At 30.6% G+C, this 23,604-nt stretch overlaps 2 protein-coding genes and 2 pseudogenes across 2 annotated transcripts; 1 reads left to right on the forward strand and 3 right to left on the reverse strand.

Moving 5' to 3' along the window:
- Positions 1-993: 993 nt before the first annotated feature.
- On the reverse strand, positions 994-2,860 carry LOC111286966 (cytochrome P450 81Q32-like; annotated as a pseudogene).
- A 2,154-nt stretch (positions 2,861-5,014) lies between these two features.
- LOC111297591 (cucumisin-like) lies at positions 5,015-8,331 on the reverse strand (annotated as a pseudogene).
- Positions 8,332-10,274: 1,943 nt separating this feature from the next.
- On the forward strand, positions 10,275-12,059 carry LOC111297583 (NAC transcription factor NAM-2-like). Its single transcript, XM_022892250.2, has 3 exons — positions 10,275-10,586; positions 10,931-11,226; positions 11,374-12,059. The coding sequence occupies exons 1-3, from the start codon at positions 10,346-10,348 to the stop codon at positions 11,917-11,919; spliced, it is 1,083 nt and encodes a 360-aa protein (XP_022747985.2). The 5' UTR covers positions 10,275-10,345; the 3' UTR covers positions 11,920-12,059.
- A 375-nt stretch (positions 12,060-12,434) lies between these two features.
- Positions 12,435-16,661, reverse strand: LOC111296834 (cucumisin-like). The gene is made up of 10 exons (XM_022891306.2): positions 16,497-16,661; positions 16,221-16,309; positions 15,416-15,510; positions 15,098-15,344; positions 14,492-15,005; positions 14,209-14,312; positions 13,758-13,976; positions 13,563-13,674; positions 13,262-13,475; positions 12,435-13,169 (listed from the first exon to the last, which is right to left on the reverse strand). Exons 1-10 carry the CDS (start codon positions 16,605-16,607, stop codon positions 12,640-12,642), a joined length of 2,235 nt encoding a protein of 744 aa, XP_022747041.2. The 5' UTR covers positions 16,608-16,661; the 3' UTR covers positions 12,435-12,639.
- Between the last annotated feature and the right edge of the window lie 6,943 nt (positions 16,662-23,604).

A 23,604-nucleotide genomic window follows, 5' to 3' on the forward strand; every position in this document is an offset into this window, starting at 1 on the left:
GGTTAAAAATAAGGATCATGCATAGCTGAAAAAAAATGCAAATTTAAGATTCAATGAGAAAGTTGTACATGAGTATTTGTCTTAATATAATATGTGTGTATATTTTTGCATATTCAAAGACTTAAGTTCGAATTTTTCAAAATAATTTACGAAATTTATTAAAAAACATGTAATTTACTTACTATATAATATTTCTCCAGACTTAAAATACACTAAATTGTTTGTAAAAAAAAAAAAAAAACACAGTGAAGTTTTATTTTTACATTCTAACAAAAAGATATTTTTTAATTATAACCATAATCTAGGAATTTAGAAATTTCTAGTAAATTAAGGATTTTAACAGTGCATTGCCACTTAATATTTTTATTTTTGATTTTTTTTAACATTGTTAATACTTAATATTAGCGTTTAAATAAAAAATTAAATATAAACTTAAGAAATAATAATAATTTAATGGTATCAAATTTAGGGAACTAATCTTGGATTCATGGAATGAAACCAAAAAAAAAAAAAAACATAATTAATTGACAAAAGCAAAAGAAGAAAGAAACAAAAGGTGACAGAAAACTTCCATGAATAGGTTCATCACATTCTGGTTTTATCTGACAGAAGAGATTGGTTTCATGTTATCAATTAAAGTTGATATATGAATAAATTAAAGCAAAATCCATTTCTCTGGTAGTCTGGATCTTATATATGATTGCCAATCTTTTTTTCATTTTTTTTAACACTTTCTAGAAAAAAAATTAAAAATTTGAATATTGAACTTAATTCAGTTGAATCATATAACTATTTTTAAGAGATAATATCCTGTAAGTATAGGCTTCAATTCCCAATTTTTATAATCTCTTGTATTTTCGGACTATAATTTCTTTTATACTAAAAAACTACAAAGTATTATTATCAAAATTTTCATATGAACTGGATAATCGAGCTCGATCCCTTGATATCTAGTAAATGGAAGCATATGACTTTAGAAGTATAACAAAAAAGAATGCATAAAACATAGAATTAATTTTATTATTCATAAGTTCAGACTGGTTCACTGGTACTTCAGTCAAGACATCAGTTTATTTGCCATGTTGCGTGCTTTGCACAAAGCCTCTAAAGGTTCAGCTTTAGGCATAGTCACACCTTTGCCTTCAGTCATGTCAATTTCCTGTTGACCAACTCTTTTCCACTCGAAGCACTGAATCAGTGACCCCAAAACCAAGCCAACAGCACGGCGAGCTAGATCCATTCCAGGGCAAGACCTCCTTCCCAGGCCAAATGGCATTAGCTTATAATTAGTTTCATGATCAATTTCTCCATTTGTCAAACCTGTCAGGCTTAAAACTTGTTGGTTCATCCCACAGCTTGGGGTCCCTGTGAATTGCCCATGCATTGACTAACAACATAGTGTCCTTAGGAATGTGATACCCTCCTAGGGTACAATGATCCGAGGATCTATGGGGGATTAAGAGTGGTGCTATCGAGTTTAGTCGAAGGGTCTCAGAGATTACGTTCTGTAAATAATTTAGTTTGCGTAGATCATGAACTTCATCTAGCAATTTGTCTTGGCCAACAAGGCAGTCTATCTCAGCTATAGTCTTTTCCAATGCATTTGGATTGTTGAGTAAATTTGACATGCTCCATTCTACCGTTGACACTATTGTATCCATGGATGCATTTGGCATGTCCTGGGCATGATCAAAGCAAACACATTAAAAGTATTTTTAATGGTTGCTTAATAAAAAACCTACATGTCTTGAATGATTGATGCATTTAAAGATAATGAGTTATTTTAATTATACCAAAAATCATGAATGATTGATGCATATTACTCTAGATTGTGGTAGTCACTTGAACAAAAATAATAAATATAAAAAAAACGGAATGTGACTAATTACCATCATCTGGGCTTTGATGTTTTGATCAGTGTAATACTCAGGCTGTGATTCTTGCAAAGAAAGCAAATGGCTGATCATGGTGTTTTCCCTCCCAGAATCACCTTTATTCATTCTATGCTCATCAATCAAATCTTGCAAGAATGCATCTGTTTCTTTGAAAAGTCTCACTGTTTTCTTCTTGAATCCTTGAAAATCAATCCACTGCAATGAAGGGAAAAAATCTCCTATATTTCCTGAGACTCCCATCTGAAAAAGATCTTCTACAAGCTTCTGTAGTCTTTTTCCTTCTAGTTTTCCTGTCACTTCTTCTCCAATATTGTATTGTTTTCCTGCAACCATTCTGATATCATATTGAATGTGAATTCTGACAACATTGGTTTCAACTTTACCTTGACGAAACTATCATCCTGGCTAGAAACAAAATTGTACAAATTTTTCAGTAAAATCCTCGCTTCGTCCATCCGAATTGCCGAAGACAGTTTCAAGCAATTTGGAGAGAGTATTTCATGTCTGAATATACGACGAAGGTTGCGCCAATGGTCACCATATGGAGCTAAGCCTACATTGGTGTAGTTGTAGCCAACATACTTGCCTGCCCAAAAGAGAGGGCGGCTTGCAAAAATGATATCGTTTTTGGTGAAGCATTCTTCCACGGCGGAGGGTGATGACACAACAATGGAAAGGCGGGAGCCGAGCTGGAGGGAGAAGATTGGACGGTATTTTTGTGAAAGGGTGAAGAGGCATCGGTGGAGGGGTTCCTTGAGGAGATGGAGGTGGCCTAGGATTGGAAGTGCAAAAGGACTTGGGGGTAGGTTCTTGTGTTTGGTTCTTGTTCCAAGCAAGAGCTTGATAATAAGGATGGAAAGAAGAAAAAGGCATGAATATAGTGCAATTTTGTCTTCCATGCTAAAAATGCAATGGTTCTGGCAATTGCTATATGCAGCACTTGCAATCCTTTTATACAAAGAAGGTTCATGCAAAAATTAAATATAAAATGAAAAATTTATAGTTTAGTTTAATTGGTTTATGCAACTATCATTAAAAAATGATATATAATATATTTAGAATTCAAATATCAACACTTGTAATTTCTTATTCTATATCAAGATTGTAATCTTTTTTATATAAAATTTATGAAAACAAAAAAAAAGAAGCTACCCTATCCTTTTCTTTTAATTAATAGTACACTTGCAGAAATAGAGCATATAATGAGAGTTTGATGAGATTCAATTTGATTTTATTGTTTAAAAAATTCAAGTAAAAGATTGGAATATATATAGTTGACCTCACATTTTCAAATCTCTAACAAATTTTTTTTTATGAGATTCAATTTGATTTTATTGTTTAAAAAATTCATGTAAAAGATTGGAATATATATAGTTGACCTCACATTTTCAAATCTCTAACAAATTTTTTTTTTTTTTTGTTTTATTAACTTACCATTTCGAGCTAGTTTTCACGTAAATGAAGCTTATGGCAATCAATAATATAGCTTGTCTCCAAGGTGAAAATTTGATTGATTTTGTTCATGGATTGGCACGATTGCTTTGGAATTCTCGAGATTTGTTATGAATTCTTAATTACTCTTATTTTGTGGCAACTGGTAATAGTATAGCTGCCAAGTTGGGTGCCTTTAGTAAAGGTTTACCTTTGGGTATGTTCATATAAGATCTTTCCCAATCTATTGTGCCAATTGTCTTCATACAAAACACTTTTTAACTCAAAGCATCAAGGTGAACTTTAAGTTTATTCTAGATGGTTCATTCATTTTAATAAAAGATTGAAGTTCAATTTTTAATTCTTGTAAATTTCATTTTCATAATTTTAACTGAAAAATTGATAAAAAAATAAATGATAAATATATATATATATATATATATAGGTATTAATAAGTTTACAATGAAATATATTTTTCTTTAAAAATAAAGTGAGAATTCATATTTTAGAATTCACTTTTTCCATTTTTTTTTTAATTTTAAAAGCCTATACGTGTAGTTTTTATTTTATTTTATTTTAAATGTCAATATTCCAACTTCAGAAATGTCTCCAATCGTAAACTTAAATCAACATTCCTTTCGTTTTTAAAAATTTCAATAGTTAGGATGTGGGATAGGTGGAGCATTTTTTATTCTCATTTTTTTTTTATATTATACTCATCCTTCTGCCTATTTTCAATGAGTATTTAAAATTTACTTACATTCTCATTTTTTTTTTGTATTTAATGGGTATGATAATCTTTGTTTCCATGTATTTTAAAAAAATAAAAAATATTTTTTAGTTTTTTTAAATTTTATTTTTCACATATAAATAATTTTTTTTATAAATATATATATTTTTAAACACAAATATATTAGTTTTAATAAATCTAAAATAAAATTTATATTATTAAATAAAAAATTAATTTATTAAATATGTAAATATATTGGGTACAAGTTCAAGGAAAATACTATATTACCTATTTCTATACTTGTTTTCTATAAAAAATTTAAAACTGTATTAACTCCCATTTCATCCCTAAAATTTAATACCCATCCTGTCCCCATTAGAGTAAAAATCATGTTTTCTTTTAGATTTGGGTAACATTAATATCTTTATCTATTTTAGTGTTAGATTATATATATTTATATACTGAAGAGAAATAAAAACCAAGTAACAGCAAGAAATTTCAAAATACAGAGGGAAGATGAAAATAAGTCAAAATTGATGGGAAAATATGCGTAAAATTGTTGTACATATTAATTTATTTTATATTCATTGCATCAAGTTTTTTAATTAAAGTAAAATCAATTGAATTTATTTTTTTCTTTTTAGAATAATATATATTATATAATCCATTTATATAATCATCGTAATTAATTATGAATATCAATATAATAATACTAGTTTTCCAATTTTTTTTTTCAACAACAAAGACATAAATTTAGGATGAGATTCTGCACACTTTCATTTTATTTTTCCGTCATACATTGACACTTTCATAGTTTTCAACTGCATGAAAACAATTGTATTTGCAATATTGAATTAGTTGCATGCAAGATTCAATCATTATGTAGATGAAACTAAAAGAGTAAAATACATACAACAAACAGATTGATAATAAAAATAACTTCAATCTTCTTCAATATTCATTCGATTATCGAAGCATAAGCAACAATAGGGCACCTCACTTGATGCAGGCCATCATTCCATGTCAAAGAACAAGAGATAATAGAGTTGCCAGCTTCAGCTCTAATAGTCACAACAAAGGATTCCTTTTGGCCAAGAGAATTGAAAGAAAGTGCACTTGGTTGAACTTGGATTTTAAGTCCTGGTGCAGCCTTAACAACTGCCTTGTAAGTTGACACAGCTGATCCAACATTTTTTACCGTCCCATGAAAGTGTCTAGTGATAGATTTTCCAGGAGTAGCAGATAATGCAAAGGAAGGGTAGTTTAGATCCCACACTGTTCCATTTGTTTCTTCAGAACAACTGCTATTATTTCCAGTTATGAGCTGTAGATATGCAGGGCTATATCCTCGTCCACACAAAATTTTAACATAATCAATCTTCCCGGCATCATATATCAATCCGGGTTGGGCTGCTAGTGCAGGATTTATGTGACCTGCCCCGAACGCAAACTCACCTTCAATGTTGTTCTCAGCACTCACTGGAAAAGCTGCAAAAAATTAGATGGATTCTACTTAGATGTGAGAATTCAAAAGCTCTTTGATAAACATTTCATGTCTACATATGGCCGTTTTCAAAATGCAATTTTGATCTTGCATAAAACTAATACCTGTTGTCATTAGAGCAGACTTAATGGCAGCAGGAGACCATGTCGGATGAAATGACTTAACATAAGCACCTGCCCCAGTTGCATGTGGACAAGACATGGATGTGCCAGAAACAATATTGTATGGAACTACTCTTGCATTACCTTCGGTTGCTGTCACAGTGGTATTTCCAGACCATGCAGCCAAAATATCAACCCCAGGTGCTGTAAGATCAGGCTGCCTCAAATCAAGAAATTAGAACTTAAAAGAAAGGAAATTTAACAGAAAATGGAGAAAACTATTTCATTTACCTTGAGGATATCTGCTGTAATAGGGTTAGGCCCTCGAGATGAAAATGAAGCAAAGTACGGGGCAAACTGATTATATTCTTGGATGCTCTTGTATATTGTTGCAGTTGGGTTTCTAATCAAAGTAACGCAACTAAATTAATAATATTCAGCCTCTGATTAAACTTTTACGGATAAATATTATATAGAGAACTTGGCATATACTCTGTTGAGTAAACATAGTTGAAAACAGTTCTTCAATCATCCATGTTCAAGTTGGAAAGAGGTGGAGGGTAACTGAATTCATTATCTTTGTTTCCTTCATATTGAAATACAGCACCAACAGCTCCTCCCTCCATTGCACCTTCAGCATTGCTGTAATCTTCGCAAAAAACAATATTTCCTTTCACTAATGTTTCGTTCAATGACCCTGGCAAGCAATACCTGCAATCCATAACGAATTTTTCGACATCAAGATAACATTCATTAATGTAGCATAAGGTCTGCATTTTGCAATCTCAATGCTCAATGCTACATGGAATCCTGGGAAACAAAACCTTGTGAAATGTCCGGGGCATCTCCACCATAGATGAAAGGGTACATTTTTCCATCGAGATCAAATGTATTTATAGATGTTCCCTACATTAATCATATATAAAACTGGTTAATTCAAGAGTTGGCATAGGAGTAGCAGAAATGAATCCCCTTAATTACTTCATAAATTTCACCATTACCGAGTTTCACCTTCCTCACGAACTTTCTATCTATGGTACTAGCAGCTACAGATAGAGACCAAGGTGAAAGATTCACAATTGATGCAGGATCAGGACCATTGTTACCAGCAGAGTTGGACGTCAGGATCCCATTCTTCATTGAATGGAAAGCTCCAATAGCAATGGAGATTTCAAAATATTCGGATGCAAAGGAACCCCCAACTGAAAGAGAGATAATGTCAACACTATCGGCTATTGCATCATTAAATGCTGCAAGAATGTCTGCATGATGGCAACCATCAGACCAACATATCTTGTACACTGCAATGCGGGCAGATGGAACCCCTCCACGAGCCATCCCTTCGGCAACGCCATATAAACTTGCCTGGCTAACTAAGCCACCTGCAGCTGTTGATGCAGTGTGACTCCCATTACCATCTGAGTCTCTTGGAGATTCGAAATCATCTGAACCGAATTCTCCATCAGCCCGGTAGTATCTAGGATCTAGCTCCAATTATTTTCCTGAAAGGGATTATGAAAGGCCAATCAACATTTGATAAATGATTTTTATCTGCTTATGTGTGTTATGATAAAGCTTTGTACAATTATTTTTACTTGTTGCAAGTGAAATTGGATGACTATTGGCAAGAGTCCTTCCATTTTTCAGGAAGTGGACCAAATCCTGTGTCGTTAGAACTTTCAGATTCTGGCCATATCCCTGTGTCAAGCATTCCAACAACAATATCATTCTCAATAACTGATCTTTTCACTTTTTTGGAGAAGCCCATGAATTCCCATGACCTTGATGTGTGGAGCTGCTTCTTTTGGAACACAGAGGCAATCCCTTCCTTTCCTGAAGAAAAATATTTCCAGTCACCTTTTTGGATAGCCGCGTGATCTATTGATAAAATGTTGAATATTTACTCCCACTGCATCCCAGTTGAAATTCCAAAAGCCTCAATTATTAAAAAAAAAAAAACAAAAAAAGGGAGTTCTTTCCATAATTTCACCAAAAAATAATATTTAAATCTATTAAAGAAGCATCTCAATGTCAGAGAACTCTCAGTTTCTCTGCCTCCTCCTCGGTCAACTTGGCTCCAAATCCATTGAAGCTCCTATGGTAACTGTAGAGCAAAATGTCTGATGCAGCACTTCTGAATGCAATTCACAAATAGAAGTAATTATATATGAAATGGTGAATCAAAGTTGAGTAAAACTTGCATTCAAATGCAAGGAAAATAAATGACAATTGACAAACCTGGGAACAATATCCTGAAGCAAGCTGGTGTGAAGGCTTGCAGCAGAGACCTCACCCTTTGGAAGGTCATCCATGTAAACAATGTAGACCTTGTTCAACAAAACAATTAGACGTATCAGAACTAATTCTAATTCCTAAATCAACCAAATAAACTCAGGTTTCATGGAAAAATCTGTTTGCCTGTCTCTCATCAGCGGCTCCATGGCAACCAACAAGCGTGCTGACAGTGAAACAGATGAGCATAAGCCATGTCAAAGGAGAAGTCTGGACCACCATTGGCAAGTTTTGTAGTATGAATAAGCTCCATTGGAAGGGGCTATACATAAGCATTGATTAATTGTACTAGGAATGAGCTCCATGGCTTTAATTTCTGAAACAAACTAATCATTGTTAAGCTCGCAAATGGAAGAAAGGTGGCCATGGCCGGCTTTTACTACTTATGAAACAGTGTTATTCCTGCCAAAAGTGCTGATTACAACAGAAATTATTCAAATGTTCATTTTTGTCGCATATAATTGGCATTTGAATTGAACCGTTTAAAACATGTAGTACATATTGTTTGGATTAAGAAACTTATAACAAAGTACTGTAAGTGCATTATTGAGAATGGGTGGATTTGGATATGTACTCTTGCTCTTGCATCAAACTTTCTCTCAAGTGCATATTTCCACTGTTTCTTAACTCTTAGGGATTAATTTTCTCTCTTTCATGTGTGAAAAATAGTAAATATGGTGGAGTTTTATTTTATTTTGTTTGCATTTTTGACCAATTAACCATTTCAATATTTGATTACTACATATCAAATATAAACTACCATACGCCACTGTTTCTTAGAGAATTTTTTGGGTAGGGAGAGCCGACAGTTTTCGAATAAGGGAAGGAGTCATAGTTTTGAGATAGATAAGGGATTACATAAATCTATTGACCAAAGTTTAGATTAATTGTTCAAATCAACGATTGTCAAAGGTGTTCATAGTTGGGTCAGGCTGAGTTCGTATTTAATATTAAGAGTTTATATGCTTGTTCCGATTAGACATAATATTAAGAGCTTCAAATTTTTTTTAATTTTGCTTAAATTAAAAAATTAAATCTCAAATTTACTTATTAAATTTAATTTATATAATAAAAATTTTTAAATTTCTTTTAAAAATAAAATATAAAAATAAAAATTTATATATATATTTATACAATTATAATATTTTAATTATATATATTTATTTGAGCTGGGTTGGGCTGGGTTAAGATTTTAATTCTTTTGTTTAAGGCTTAATTGTTCAAGATCCAACTTAAAATTTAAAAAATCTAAAAATTATATCCAAACTAATTTAATAAATTTTAATTTTTTGTTTAAATTTTTTCAAAATTTCATTGAACCTTCGAATTTAAGCGGATAGTTTAACGGTCTACCGGCTACATGAACCACTTTTCTTGGAGATAATTTGAACATTCAAAAGTTTGTTATAGTTTCAAACTCCACGGCCTTAAGCTGATTTAATATGGGATCAGGATCAAAATTCATGGTAAGGAGCAGATCAGAATTGAAATGCAAAGGCTTTTTGATTGAAATTTCTAGACATACATCTCTACTTTGGGTGTACGAGTTTGTAGTATGTGTTTTTTCTTTCCATCGGGAGAAACAAGGAAAAAAAAAGAAGTAAAATCAGAAGAAATTAGTTAAGCCTTTCAATCATTCGATGTCCCATGGCAGCTAACAAGCATGAGACAAAGTAAAACTGCAGGTTAGGATGAACCATGTAAAACGAGAGCTCTAATTGCAAATACCATAAGCAATATAATCAAATTTCATTATTAATTATAACTGAAAATTATAATCAATAACATTTTATTTATCTAACTATGAAATAAGAAATATTGTAATATTTTCTAATATTATATAATAATAAAATAATATTAGCTGTAGTAATATTTATAAGAATTTAAAATCTATTAGAATTCTTATGTTGTTGTACAAATTGGATGTATTTGATTTTTTTTTTTTTTGAAAGATGATATATTTAGATAAGTTAACTAACTGGTTGAAGTTAACAAGAATTGTATAAACTAATTATAGTTATACATTGCCCAAAAAATTAATTAAAATAGCAAAAAGTTTTCAGTTATTTGTTTTTATAAATTTGATAATTTATGTATTTTAAATTTTTTTGAACTTATGTATTCATGTTTGTTTATTTAATATATAATATATGTAAAATATAAAAATTATAATATTTACACGTAAAACAATAAATATTTTTTAATAACTTTTTATAAAATTTTGAGTCGTGTTTTTTTCATTTTTATGTGTTGAATTCCTCTCTCATGTCATGCTTATTCTACTTTTTCGTAAAAAAGTATAATATTATTTGTTATTATACTGGTAAATAAAATCTATTAATTTATGTTCTTCTGAATTTTCTTTTTACCTTTTATCCGAGAGATTAGTGTGATGAAAGAAGGTATTAATGGTGGCTCTGTATTAGCAATGCCTAGGGTGCATCGGATGATCTCCAAGTCCAAGGAAGAAGAAGAAGCATTCCTGAAGTCGCTTCCGTCGGGTTATCGATTCAAGCCGCTTGATTTTGAGCTTGTTGATTTTTATTTGAGGAGGAAAGTTTACAATCAACCGTTGCCACAGAATAGAATCAGGGAGGTTCAACTCTATAACTATGATCCTGATACCCTTACAGGTTTCTATTTCATACCCTCGTTTTCTTTAGGGTTTTCTTGAAATCAGAAGATTGCAGGTGTTGAAGAAAAAAAAAAAATCGAGAGAGAAACTATCTTTTCTAGATGATTGTTGCATGATTTTTTTTAGTAGAGAGCTGTTTATTCTGATAAGTTGAGATAATTTCATTCAACTATTGATATGTTAATATTTCATGTCTCACTCGTTTTATCACATGAAATATTCGATACAATCCTGACGGAAATTGAAGAAAATCTAAGCAGGATATAGTATATATATGTATAGTTTCCAATTCTATAGCAGTTTTTATAATGAAGGGTCTTTTTTCTTTGTCTTTGAGAATAGAGATCAGTAATAATAAGTCATCAAATGGAGTTGTGAATGAGTGGTATTTCTTCACTCCAAGAGACCGCAAATACCGCAATGGCACAAGACCAGAGAGAGGAGCTGGCGATGGATTCTGGAAGGCAACTGGAGCTGATAAGCTTGTCAAGTGTAAAGGAAATTTACTTGGATTCAAGAAGACTTTAGTCTTCTGCAGGGGGAAGCAACCTCACGGTGTTAAGACGAATTGGATTATGCATGAATATGTATTAAGTAATCCTCCACCAAGAGAAAGAGCTAGTAATGATGACATGAGGGTAACCTTTTTTTCTTCTTTTTATGTTGCTTTAGTTCTGAATTATACTTGTATCTAGCATATATGTGATAGACATAGTCTAGCTTTGTTAATTGTATCTTTATTTATTATTGCTTATCACTTAATTAATGTTTTTTTTTTGTTCCAGCTTGATGATTGGGTACTGTGCAGAGTGTATAAGAAGCAGAAGGATGCAAAGCCAAAACCTCAAACCCCTCAGCAGGGTACTGATAAAAAACAGGAGGGAGCTGAAGTTGCAATTCCAGCTTACACTGAAACCAAGAAGCAAGAATATGGGATTTTACCTCTATCTGATCAACAGTTTCAAGTTGAAGACTTCAATATGCTGCCACAACAAACTTATCCAATGCCTTTTTACCACAATATATATCATAATTCTTCATCTGGAGGACTCCCAAAGTTGCCTGAATCTTTTGATACTATGCTGGAACCTGACTCAACCATATTTTCTCAGCAGGCTGCTGTGTCTGAATATGGTAATTTTATACCAACAGCCGTAGATATGTCACCAATTCCTTCTGATCAGTTCCATTCCATGGGCCAAGATAATTTTAACATACAGCAGCAGCAGCAGCAATTTTCAGATTTCGCCAATAATTTTGAGTTCACAGCTGATGATAAATTCCTTTTGGATGAGGACTTTGGCTTACCAGATATATATAGAGATTTGTAGCACTGTAGCCAAAACAGTAGGGTTTGAATTTTTTTTTTTTTAATTTTCTTGATAGATATGGTTTGAACTTTGGGCAATGGAAGTTTTGCCCTATTGGCATTTCATTTTAAGCAATTTAGGTTATTAGGTATGAAATTGTATGGTTTGGCTGGCTTATTAAGACTTTAGGTTTAGAGCTTGTTAATTTTAGCTACTTGGTATGTATATTAGGCAATTCCAGCAGTAATTTGACTGAATTCTCCAAGTCCAAGTCCAAGACTAAACAAATTTTTATGTTTTTAAGATGCATTCTTTGTTGCAAGTGAACGTGTGGGGTGCTGCTTGGCAAATGCCTTTGCTATTAAAACTTTCAGATTTGGGCCAAATTTTGGAGTCTAAAATTCCAATCATAACATTTCTTTTCCAAAGCAACTCTTGCAAATTGTTGGTTGAAAATAGTGTTTTAATGTTCAATAAACAGAAGTATTTTAACAGTCTCTTCTACAATAATTTTTTATGTATATGGATTTTATAGAGAAGAGAAGTAATTATAGAGTTTTAGTATCCATAGAAAGCAGTAAAGCTGATACAAAACAAACAAGGCTGCAGAAAGCAGCAACAAGCCAACAAGGAAACGATTGTCCACTATATAAGCAGGGATTTACTCAAACCCCAAGAATTACATAGTTCCTTATTTACTTGAGTCCCCAGAGTCATTAGAGTAGAGCTATTTGTAAGATATTATGATATTGAAATAAATACAACGACGGGACTCCTCACTATGTGCACACCATCATCCCATTCCAAAGAAGCAGAAACTATAGATTTATCAGTTTTTCCTTCAATTGTTAATACAAATGATAGCTTCTGCCCCAGAGATGTGAATGACAAAACATTTGGATTAACTTGTATCTTAAGTGCTCCTGTTGGGACAGTCACTTTTGCTCTATATATAGACATTGGTGATCCCACATTTGTGACTGTCCTGTTGAAGGCATGGCGAATAGGTTTCAAGGGTGACCTAAAAAGAGCAAAGGAAGGGTAGTTTAGATCCCAAACTGTACCATTGGTAGCTTCAGAACAAGTAGAATTATCGCCGGTCACTAATCGTAGAAACCGAGTGCCATATCCTTGTCCACATAAAAATTTTATGTAGTCAACTTCCTCAGAATCATATAGTAGACCAGGATTGACAGCCTTGGTAGGATTCAAATTGCCTGAGCCATATGCAAATTCAGCGTCCAAGTTAATGCTGGAACTCATAGGGTACGCTGCAAAGAACATTGCATTCAGAAAAATTAACTACAGTCACAAAAAAAAAATTGTAGTTCAGGGAATTAATGTAACAAGTCATGGCCATTACCTGTGGTCATGAGGGCAGATTTAATAGCACCAGGGGACCATGTGGGATGAAATGATTTAACATAGGCAGCTGCTGCAGCAACATGTGGGCAGGACATTGATGTTCCTGAGATTATGTTGAATGGCACGAATCTATTATCGCCTGTAAGTTGAGAAACAGGGGAAACTAAAGACCATGCAGCTAGAATGTGAACCCCTGGTGCAGACAAATCTGGCTGCAATTATTAACAACAATATAATGTAATAATCAGTCGTATATAGAATGGTATACGTACAGAAAGATTAATTTTTCATCAAGTTACCTTGAGTATGTCAGGTGTGATTGGATTCGGACCTCTTGATGAGAAAGAGACTATATAAGGAGCAAGTGAGTCATTAGCCTCGTTACTCTTATATATAGTTGCAGTTGGGGTACTGTAATTTGTTTTAAAAATACAAACTCAAATGTTAGATGTCTTCAGTTACAATAGAAAGGGGTGTTAAAACTTTGTTGCTACCTTGTCAAGTTTACATATTGAAAAATCTTTTCACCATCGACTAGATCAACGAAAGATGCAGGCAAAAGATAGAAGTCAGCATAATCATATGGACCCTGGTCTCGCATCACTGCACCAACTGCACCAGCAAAAAGAGGTCCTCTCCCAGTGAGTGCTGCATCACAAAGAACAATTTTGCCCTTCACCAAATTCTGGTCTAGTGAATTCGTATAGCAATACCTGTACTTCAAGAACCAACCCGTAATCAGACATCATGAGTTAGATGTTTCTCATACTTTTATTTCCAGTTAGGAAAGGAAATTTCTAACCAAATCTGTTTTTCTCACCTTTCATTTGAGTTTGGATGTTAGTAGTATTTTTATTTAGTGATGATGCCCATATTAATTTGAAGCTTCTAAAGCCTAATTTATTATTAATTTTTCTTAAGAAAATGGCTCAGTTTGGATCGAACCTGGACAAACGCCCCGTATAATTTGCAGTAGTGTTGGGTGCATCACCGCCATAAATGATAGGGTACATTTCGTTCTTGAGATCAAATGTATTTATTGATATTCCCTGGACACATGCCAGATAAGCAAATAAGTATTGAAACCAAAGGAATTATAGTTGCAATATCTAACTACTTTTCATTAAATGGAAATTCAATTGTGGTTGGTTATACCTTAATCGGTTACTCAATAGTAATACTTCTTGTTTCACTTCCTATCATCTTGAACTGATATTAATGGTATTACCTCATAAATATTATTGTTTCCAAGCTGCACCTTGGTGAAAAATTTGCGGTCTATGGTGCTAGCAGCCACAGAAAGGGACCATGGTGAATAATTTGAGATGGTTGAACGGTCGGGGCCATCATTACCTGCAGAGGTTACAGTCAATACACCATTTTTCATGGCATGAAAGGCTCCGATTGCAATAGAATCTTTGAAATAGGGTTGTCCTGATGATATTCCAACTGAAATAGATATAATGTCAACCCCATCGGAAATTGCATCATCAAATGCTGCAAGAATGTCAGCATCAAAACAACCATCTGACCAACAAATTTTGTACACAGCAATACGCGCAGATGGAACCCCTCCTCGGGCTGTTCCTGAACCAAAGCCATACAGGTTTGCCCCATTAACTAACTTCCCAGCTGCCGTTGATGCAGTATGAGTACCATGACCATCAGAATCTCTTGGAGAATTAATGTCATTTGGGACAAAAAACCCAGAGCTGCGGTAATATTGTCCACCTATGATCTTACTGCATTTGAATATACAGCAATGTTAGACAATTCAAGCACTAATTTGATTGATTCTCCAAGACAGCAAACAAATTTTTGTAATGCATAGTACTTGTTGCAAGTGAAATTGCCTGCTGCTACTTGGCACCTGCCTTTCCATTTGCTGGGAGGTGGACCAAGTCCTTTGTCATTAAAACTTTCAGATTCAGGCCAAATTCCGGTGTCAAAAACTCCAATGATAATATCACTTTCCAAAGCTGCTCTTTCAACTTGTTGGGAGAAGCCAATAAAGTCCCATGACTTTGTTGTATGAAGATTTCTTTTTTCATTTGGAAACACAGATACTATGCCTTCCATTCCTAAAATGTCCAAAGATGGATTAATCAGTTTCAAGAAAAGAAATGATCATGGCGAAATCATGCTCACTTACCAGCCATTTTTTGTGCTTCTTCCTCGGTTAGCTCCACCACGAACCCATTAAAACTCTTTTTGTAGCTATAGATCACTGACTTTGTAAAAAATTGACTGCATCATTTCCATTTGCATAGTCAACCTCAATATACTTGAACAATTCTTTGTTTCATACTGTCTGGTCTTACTTGCAATATATTATTGTTCATGCTTTCTTTCTAATAAATTTGAAATTGCTACATTAGACTGATTCAATAGCTGGACTACTCGTCCAAACTCAAAAGCTCGCTCAAATTTTAAGAGGGTTTTAATAAGAAAAATTTTGAAACTTGAAATATCGAGTCAAACCAGATCAAGTTGAGTTTAAATAAACATATAAGTTATTAATACTAAACATGAGCCTGATTCAAACCCGATTCGGCTTAACTCATGAACATCTCTAATTAGAATTTGGAAAGTAGCCTTTATCTTCAACTTTTTCTCCTTTAGAAAATGAAATACAAGAGAGTATCATGACTTGAACCAAGAATAATATAACAGAGCTTTGCCTTGGTATTATTTCTTACTAGATTTCTTGTTCAACTTTATATTAATAGGAGTAGACAATTATATGTATCAAAGCAAACTGCCTCCAAATTTACTAGTTTTCTTTTCAATTGTTTGTACGAAATTGCCTATGAACTCCAAGAAAATTCTTACTACTTGATCACTGATAGCAATCAAACCAGCCTAATACATTGATCTGCATTTCTATTCATTTTTAGTCCCACAAATGGTGCAAATTATTTTCAATGCAAATGTGAGCAATTGGTATTTGCTTATACCTGCCAAAGGCATCTTGTAGCATTCTGCTATGAAGCAAGGATATGGAACTTCCATCGTTAGGGCGGTCGCCCATGTAGACAATATAGCTCTGCAAGTTCAAAAGTACAAAAATGAAATGCATCAGCCATGAACAAATTTGTCCACATAAGGTTAAACAACTTAAAACATATTCCGTGATCATCAAACCAGGAAAGAATGATAAAAAAATGACTTAAAAAATATGCATATATATAAATATAGGAACAATCCAATTGATTCATTTACATAAATATTGCCTTTTTATTGGTATTGGATGGAGAATGATCGGATGCTGCTCTGCTAGTAAGCAAAGCCAAGAGAAGGCCATGGAGGAGAAGGCACTGAAGAAGATATCGTCTGCCCTTCATTGAAATAATGATAAAATAAAAAACATTTCCAAGTTCTATGTTGGAAAATGTGTTTGTCCAAGTATCAGTATGAGCTATGCACATTTATACATTCAACAAATTAATGAGCATGTTTTTTGGTACATTGCTCATGAACGCGTTATTCCACTTATAATTTTTTTTTTTTTTTTTTTGTGGTTATGAATATCCAAAGCCTCACCACCATTGATTTAGATTTTGTTTTTTTAGACATTAAATAGGAACTTGGAATCGTCACTTTGGGTTCACGTGGGTGATGTAAGCACTTGACCTTCACTTAAGACTTTTTAGCAAAGAATTTTTTTAATCGTGAATTCGAATTGAATTAAATTTAATTTGATATTTTTTAATAATTAATAATATTAAAAAATTTTAAAATTTAATTTAAATCGATCATTTTGGACTCCCATCATGTCATAATTGCTATTATAAGGTGTGATAGTAATTCATCGTCTTGTCAAATCAATTTTAATGTTTTAAGAAATTTTTATTCTATTGTTTTATGATGTATCTATCTTTTCATTTATTGCAAAATTTTCATTGGAGGAAGGTTTATTTGCGGGAGTGTTTTTCTCGCTTTATTTATATAATTGGTATTAATAATTTATATATTTATTTAAATTTGATTTAAAATAAAATTTTAAATTTTAAAATTTTATTTAAATTAAAAAATAAATTTTAAATTTATATATTAAATTTAATTTAATTAATAAAAAATTAAAAAAATAATTAAATTTAATTTAATAAAATTATATTTAATTCACATATATATAAAAATTAAAAAAATTATATAAAAACATAAATATAATATATATAATTTTTATTTTTAATTTATATATATAAATTTATTTATATATAATTTATATATATAAATAAATAATTTATATATACGTGAATTCGAATCAAATTCAGATTTTAAAATTTTTATTCAAAATTTAATTTAAAATTTAAACAGATTAAAAATTATCTTTAAATTTGTTCAATAAATTTTAATTTTTTATTTAAATTTTTTAAAAATTTAAATAAATTTTTAGATTTAGACGAATAATTTGATGCTTAAACAAATCTATCTACAATGTTATTGGTCGTAGCATGAATATAGCAGCTTTCGTAAAACAAAAAATGACATTGACAAAGCAGTCATAGACTCTGATTTTTTGGTTTGTATTAAATGTTGGTTCATGCATGCTTGCAAGAAACCGGTTTGATCTAGTTTTACTTTGTTCTAACAACTGTTTGACATAGACAATAATATCCAGAGACAAATTAATAATGAAATTTTTGACAGGCCAAAGGGCCATGAAGGTGTAATTCAATCATTTGCAATTATCATGATCACTTTTTTATTAGAGTGGCCGAATTTAGCCGGTTAGATCCCATTGAAAGACCGTTTTAAGTGCCTTTTAATCCGCTAATCTGTTTGCTTTCTTTGGCTATGGAAAGCAATGTCTCCTCTCCTTCTCCTGAGGAGCCTTTCTCTCTCTCTGAGCAAGAACTTTCAGCAAAACAAACACCAAGTTCTAGAATTTCACTAATCACCCTTTGCTATCAATAATTAATATTAATCATTCATCATTTTATGGTTAGTTTCTTCTCTTCTTTCACACCTTATTTGTTTCTCAAGAACAGGAAAAAAGGAAAGAAACAGAAGCATTTCTTTTTCTCTTCATTTCATTGGAAATAAATAGGTTCTTAGGATTTGGTTTTCCGATTTCTTACATGAAGAAATTCAGGATACCGGGTAATGGTGGTTAAGCCAAATTTGGATTTTTTTTTTTGTACAAAAGAGGTCGAGGGAATAGGATTGTAAGTATTGATGTTCGAATCTTAAACTTATTAGATATCATCTGACTATATCAATCGATTAAATTAAGTTCTTAATTTTAAATTTGGATTGTTTGATATAATAAAAATTAATTATTATTATTATTTTTTGGATGTAGCAGGTTTTGAAAACCATAAAAGACAAGTGTAAATGGCATATAGAGTGGATCATGAATATGATTATCTATTCAAGATTGTATTGATAGGAGATTCAGGTGTGGGAAAATCTAACATTCTTTCAAGATTTACAAGAAATGAGTTTTGCTTGGAGTCCAAGTCAACCATTGGTGTTGAATTTGCAACAAGGACTCTTCAGGTTGGCTTTTCATATACATTAAATTTAATTATCTTTTCCATATACGGCTTATTTGCTCAATGTTGTTCTACTCACCATAGCTGCATCATTTATTCATTGTGTGATTCTGATATTTATATGTTCTTACAAATTGACAAATTGACAAGGTTGTATCATTTATGAATACAAATTGACGAGAAAAATGTCTAAAAACCAGGTGTTTTTTTTTTTTACCGTTGATGAAGGAGGGAAAATGGTGTCAAAAATCCCACTTGTGGATGAAGAAGAAGAAGAAGAGTCCTTGGGACCAAAGAGATGATCCAAAGAAACAGATGATGATGATGATGATGAAGAAGAAGAACTACTCACTTGCCTTTTGTTTTCCATACCAGAAAAAGTAAAACTTTTTTTCTGTTTTGTTTTTCTTAAAAGCTTTCTTTGTCAACCAACGAACAAAACTACTTTGATAGATCTTAACAGAAACGACCCTAAAAAAAAACCAAACAAAAAGGATGCTTGCAGTGGATAAAAAAACAAACAGATAGACTAAAGAAGGCAGATAGAGCAGCAATGGAAAGCAAAGCAAAACAGAACGAGAAAGCTACAGGGAAGGAGAGCACGTGAAGAATGTTGATTTGAGGAGATATCGTTTGTTGGCAATCTGTCTAAGCTATTTATAGGCCCAAGAAAGAGTTGAAAGTCTTCAGGAGTCAAGGAAAAACCAAGGCTAAAAACCCATGTGAAGCTATTCCTTTCGTGTCTGTTTTTTGGCACAAGGATGCACCAGTCAACACCCAAGTGGATATTTCTTTTGCCTCAAATCCAACCTTTGCTTGCCATGTGTTTCCTGGCGTATTTCTTTGACTTTTGGTGTTTTGGATTGTTTTGGGATTTTGACAGAGAATAAAGAGAAAGAGACAAAGAAAAAAAAATTTAAAGGTTTTTCTATGTTATATATATATATATATATATATATATTGAAAATATTGCTCTAGTTGAGTTTTTGAATATCAGAACATCTCCATTACTCGATTCAATATTTTCCCTTTTTTATAATATTTAAAGTTATAAAAAATTGAATCTTATTAAAACCCTAACATTTTTATCTATAAATCACAATTGTTTGACAATTTACTTTTTCATTTAATTTAATTTTTTATTTAAAATTAATAAAGTACAAAAAAAAAGAGAAAAGGGTGTATTTGCTTTTGTTCTTTAGTAAAATCAAGTCGCCTATTTAAATCTATTAATTTAACATGGATCTCATTTATAATATTATTTTGTTATACAATTTTATAAAAAAATACTTAAATTTAATTTAAAAAATATATATTGAAAGAATATATATTTTTATTTTTATTTTTTATATGAAAAGTTGTAACTTAGAAATAAAAAAATGAGTTTTAAATATTAAAATTCGAATTCAAAATTTACTGAATACTACTTTTAAAAATAATTAAACTGATTAAAAATTAGATTTATAAGATGTTTTTTAAGTGAAATTTATGAAATTTTTTTATTAAAAACAATCAAACAAAAATTTAAATTGAAAATTAAAATCAATAGATCAAATAAATATCAATCAAAATTTAATTATAAATAACATTTTTAATAATTTATATATATTATTAATCTTAATATTGAACTTTATTAATTAATTATTTAAATTATTTATTAAATTATTTTAAAAAAATTATCCTATAAAATATGCCTTTGTTACTCTTTTGAACTTTTTTTTTTTCAGCTCATCAGAATCATTTAAGATACCTTATGCCATGCAGTGAAGATATTACAGCAATCTAACTATAATCTTCTCAACAAATCTTTTGCAGAAATAAAGACAGAATACATGTCCAGCAGAATCATTGAAGATACTTTACGCCATGCGATGAAGATATCACAGCAATCTATCCATCTTCTCCACAAATCTTTGAAGAATTAAGGACCGAATATATGTAGAACCATTGAGAACGTGTTAGATTTTGATTTGTTTCAACTTGGACATGTATAATTAGATCTGATCGTTCCTGTATTCATGTCATGTATAATATTGAAATTCATATAGTTATATATTATTTTACACGAAAATTACGTGTTATAATTCGTATCGATATAAAAATATATAATATATATTTTTAGTTTTATTAAATTTATGTATAATTATTGTTAAAATTTTAAGTCGTATTACTTTCATATCCTATATTCATGTTGTGTTTGTATCGAGTTATTATATCGTATTTTAAATTATGAGATTTATGTATAATATTAAATGATTTTAAAATAAAAAAGTTAATTTATTCATATTAAAATTAGCATATTGACTCAAATATTATTATATGGTACATCTGTTGAATTTTTTTAAAAAAATTTTATAAACACATTTAAAAGATTGACATTTGTTCTTTACGTTAGCTTAAAATTAAGAATGTGAAAGTTTGTGATATCAAATAGCAAATTAGATTTATTAATTAAATTATTGTATAGTTAGTTTTCAAATGCTTTAATAATTAGCATAACTATTTTCAAGTCGGACAATTCTTAACTAAAAAAAGAAAAAATGCCATAGAATTGTAATTTACTTTAATAATACCAAAAGGAGAAAACATTAAGACAATTATATTATAGAGAGATTGTGATTAGATAATGACATTAATTAAGAAGGGAATAGCAATGATTAGTTGCCACAATATTTTCTCCTTTAGTTAATCTCATCAACCTAACTAACTAAGAAATGGTGGATTCATACAATTTCTAATTGGAGGAATGAAGATATCTTTATCAATAAATATCCTAATCTTGCCCAATAATTTAGGCTAAAAAATTGTTGGGTTGCACAGATATCTTTGACATTAATTTCAAAGTTGATAAAAACAACACTTATAATTGAATTTAGATAAACATTAGAATTCAAGATACGGTTCTTAAACAATCAAAACATTATCATAACTTTTTTTTTAATCTACTTTTAAACCTTTTACTTTTATATTTATTTGGCTAATGAGGACATTATGTATATAAGTTTTTTGAACTCACATTCTCCCAACATTAACTCTAATATCATATCAATTGATCCAATGATCAATCGGCAATGGAATCAAATCATAGTTAAAGACAAAAAAAGGTGGTAAATTAAGAAAGAAAAAGGAACACTAGCATACTAAAAAAGCATTTAAACTATTTTATTTTTCTTAAATAAATTCTTATATTTTTATTACATCCAAATAAGCTCTTATCTTTGAATTTATATTAAATAAACTCTTATTTCAAACAAAAGATTAATTTATGTAAAGAGTTTGTTTAGGTACAAATTAAAATTAAAAATTTATTTAGATATAAATTAAAAATCAATGATTTATTTAAGTTCAAATTAAAGATTAAAGGTTTATTTAAATATAATAAAAATATAAAAAAATTATCTTAGTAAAATGATAAAATTTGGGATTTGTTTTTTTATTGTTTTAGTTAGAGGGATCTAATAATTTATTACTTTGAATTACCAAACAACTGTTTTACACGTGTAAGCCTATAGCTTGAAAGGGTTTTATATTAATCTTAGATTGTAGTTCCTTTTTAAATAAAAATTAAAAAATTAAAAAATAAGAAAGAAGATATGCAAGACATAAATAATTTATATATACCTTCATATTGATTACACAGTAATTTGTTTGTTTGTTTGTTTGTTTGTTTTTTTTTAATTTTAAGTACTAAATCCAAAGTTTAATATAATATAATTGGGGTATCACATATGTAATTAATCTTTTTGGTTTATTGGAAACTAATAATCTAATTTTCATAATCCTTTGATGATTTAAAAAACAAAAAGTAGATATGCAGGGCATAACTAATTTATATATTCCGTGATGAGTTATGGAATTTTCTTTGATATCATTTCCTTTAGGTTCCTTTTGGATAACTAAGGATAAGTGCTGAAGAATGAAACTTTTTTTTTCCCATGAATGTGCAAGTTCAAGTGAAAAGAAGTTAAGCTTTTGTCACATGCTACAACATTGGATTTTTGTTTGAAAGCATATGCCTACTCTCTACTTTTTCATGCATGCATGAACATGATACTTAGAAATTCAATTATTAATTTCAACCCCCAATTGGTTTTGCACAAACCACATCAAAGCTAATAATTGTACTTGTTGAAGTCATAAGATTCATATTCTTAATTTATGGATAGGGAGAGACTCCTTTAATATGTAAAGAGTAAAATGGAATTTTGTCATGAATTTTGGATCATAGAAGAGGGTTTGGTTCAAATGATTCACAAAAAAAATCAATTATTGAATTACATATTAAAAAAAAGCTTGTTAGGAGTCACATTATTATGCATTACTTTTTTTTTCTTTTTAATCTAGAAAAGTGAACATTTGATATCGCTTAAGATGAAATTATGTATCAACTGAACTAAATATTTAGGTATATTTTATTATATTTATTTGTTCATAGTCAACTGTTAATATTTGATTGTTATAGAAAAAATAGCATAACTAAAGTAACATAACAAGAGATAATCATTTTATTGATCTAGTATTTTTCATTATAAGATTTGAATTGACACCTCTAATTTAAAAAACTCAAATTTTAATTGAGTTTATTGGAACAAGTATAAAAGTATTAATATATATCATAACTGAAAATGAAAGTAATTAAAAAGTGATAATGGATAATTTATGGCTGCAATTTATTCGAGGAATCAATTTGTTAGCATAACATTACAACTTAAATCTCATAAAAAAACTATAAACTCTTGATTAATTACATCAACATCTGCCCATTAATCAATGACATGTCTTTTACTTCTTATACCATGTTGTAGCTTTGCCTATCTTCATAATTTTTCTTAGCGGCTAATCT

Source organism: Durio zibethinus, chromosome 12 (assembly GCF_047325235.1).
Source record: "Durio zibethinus cultivar Kanyao isolate XHJ-2024 chromosome 12, ASM4732523v1, whole genome shotgun sequence".
Classification (NCBI taxonomy): Eukaryota; Viridiplantae; Streptophyta; class Magnoliopsida; order Malvales; family Malvaceae; genus Durio; species Durio zibethinus.

Coding starts and splice junctions, on each gene's coding strand:
- LOC111297583 (XM_022892250.2), top strand. CDS start 10,346: ATGAAAGAAGGTATTAATGGTGGCTCTGTATTAGCAATGCCTAGGGTG. Junction 10,587..10,930: donor TGATCCTGATACCCTTACAG/GTTTCTATTTCA, acceptor CTTTGAGAATAG/AGATCAGTAATAATAAGTCA. Junction 11,227..11,373: donor CTAGTAATGATGACATGAGG/GTAACCTTTTTT, acceptor TTTTTGTTCCAG/CTTGATGATTGGGTACTGTG.
- LOC111296834 (XM_022891306.2), bottom strand. CDS start 16,607: ATGAAGGGCAGACGATATCTTCTTCAGTGCCTTCTCCTCCATGGCCTT. Junction 16,310..16,496: donor CATCCAATACCAATAAAAAG/GCAATATTTATG, acceptor TTGAACTTGCAG/AGCTATATTGTCTACATGGG. Junction 15,006..15,097: donor GGCAATTTCACTTGCAACAA/GTACTATGCATT, acceptor ATTCAAATGCAG/TAAGATCATAGGTGGACAAT.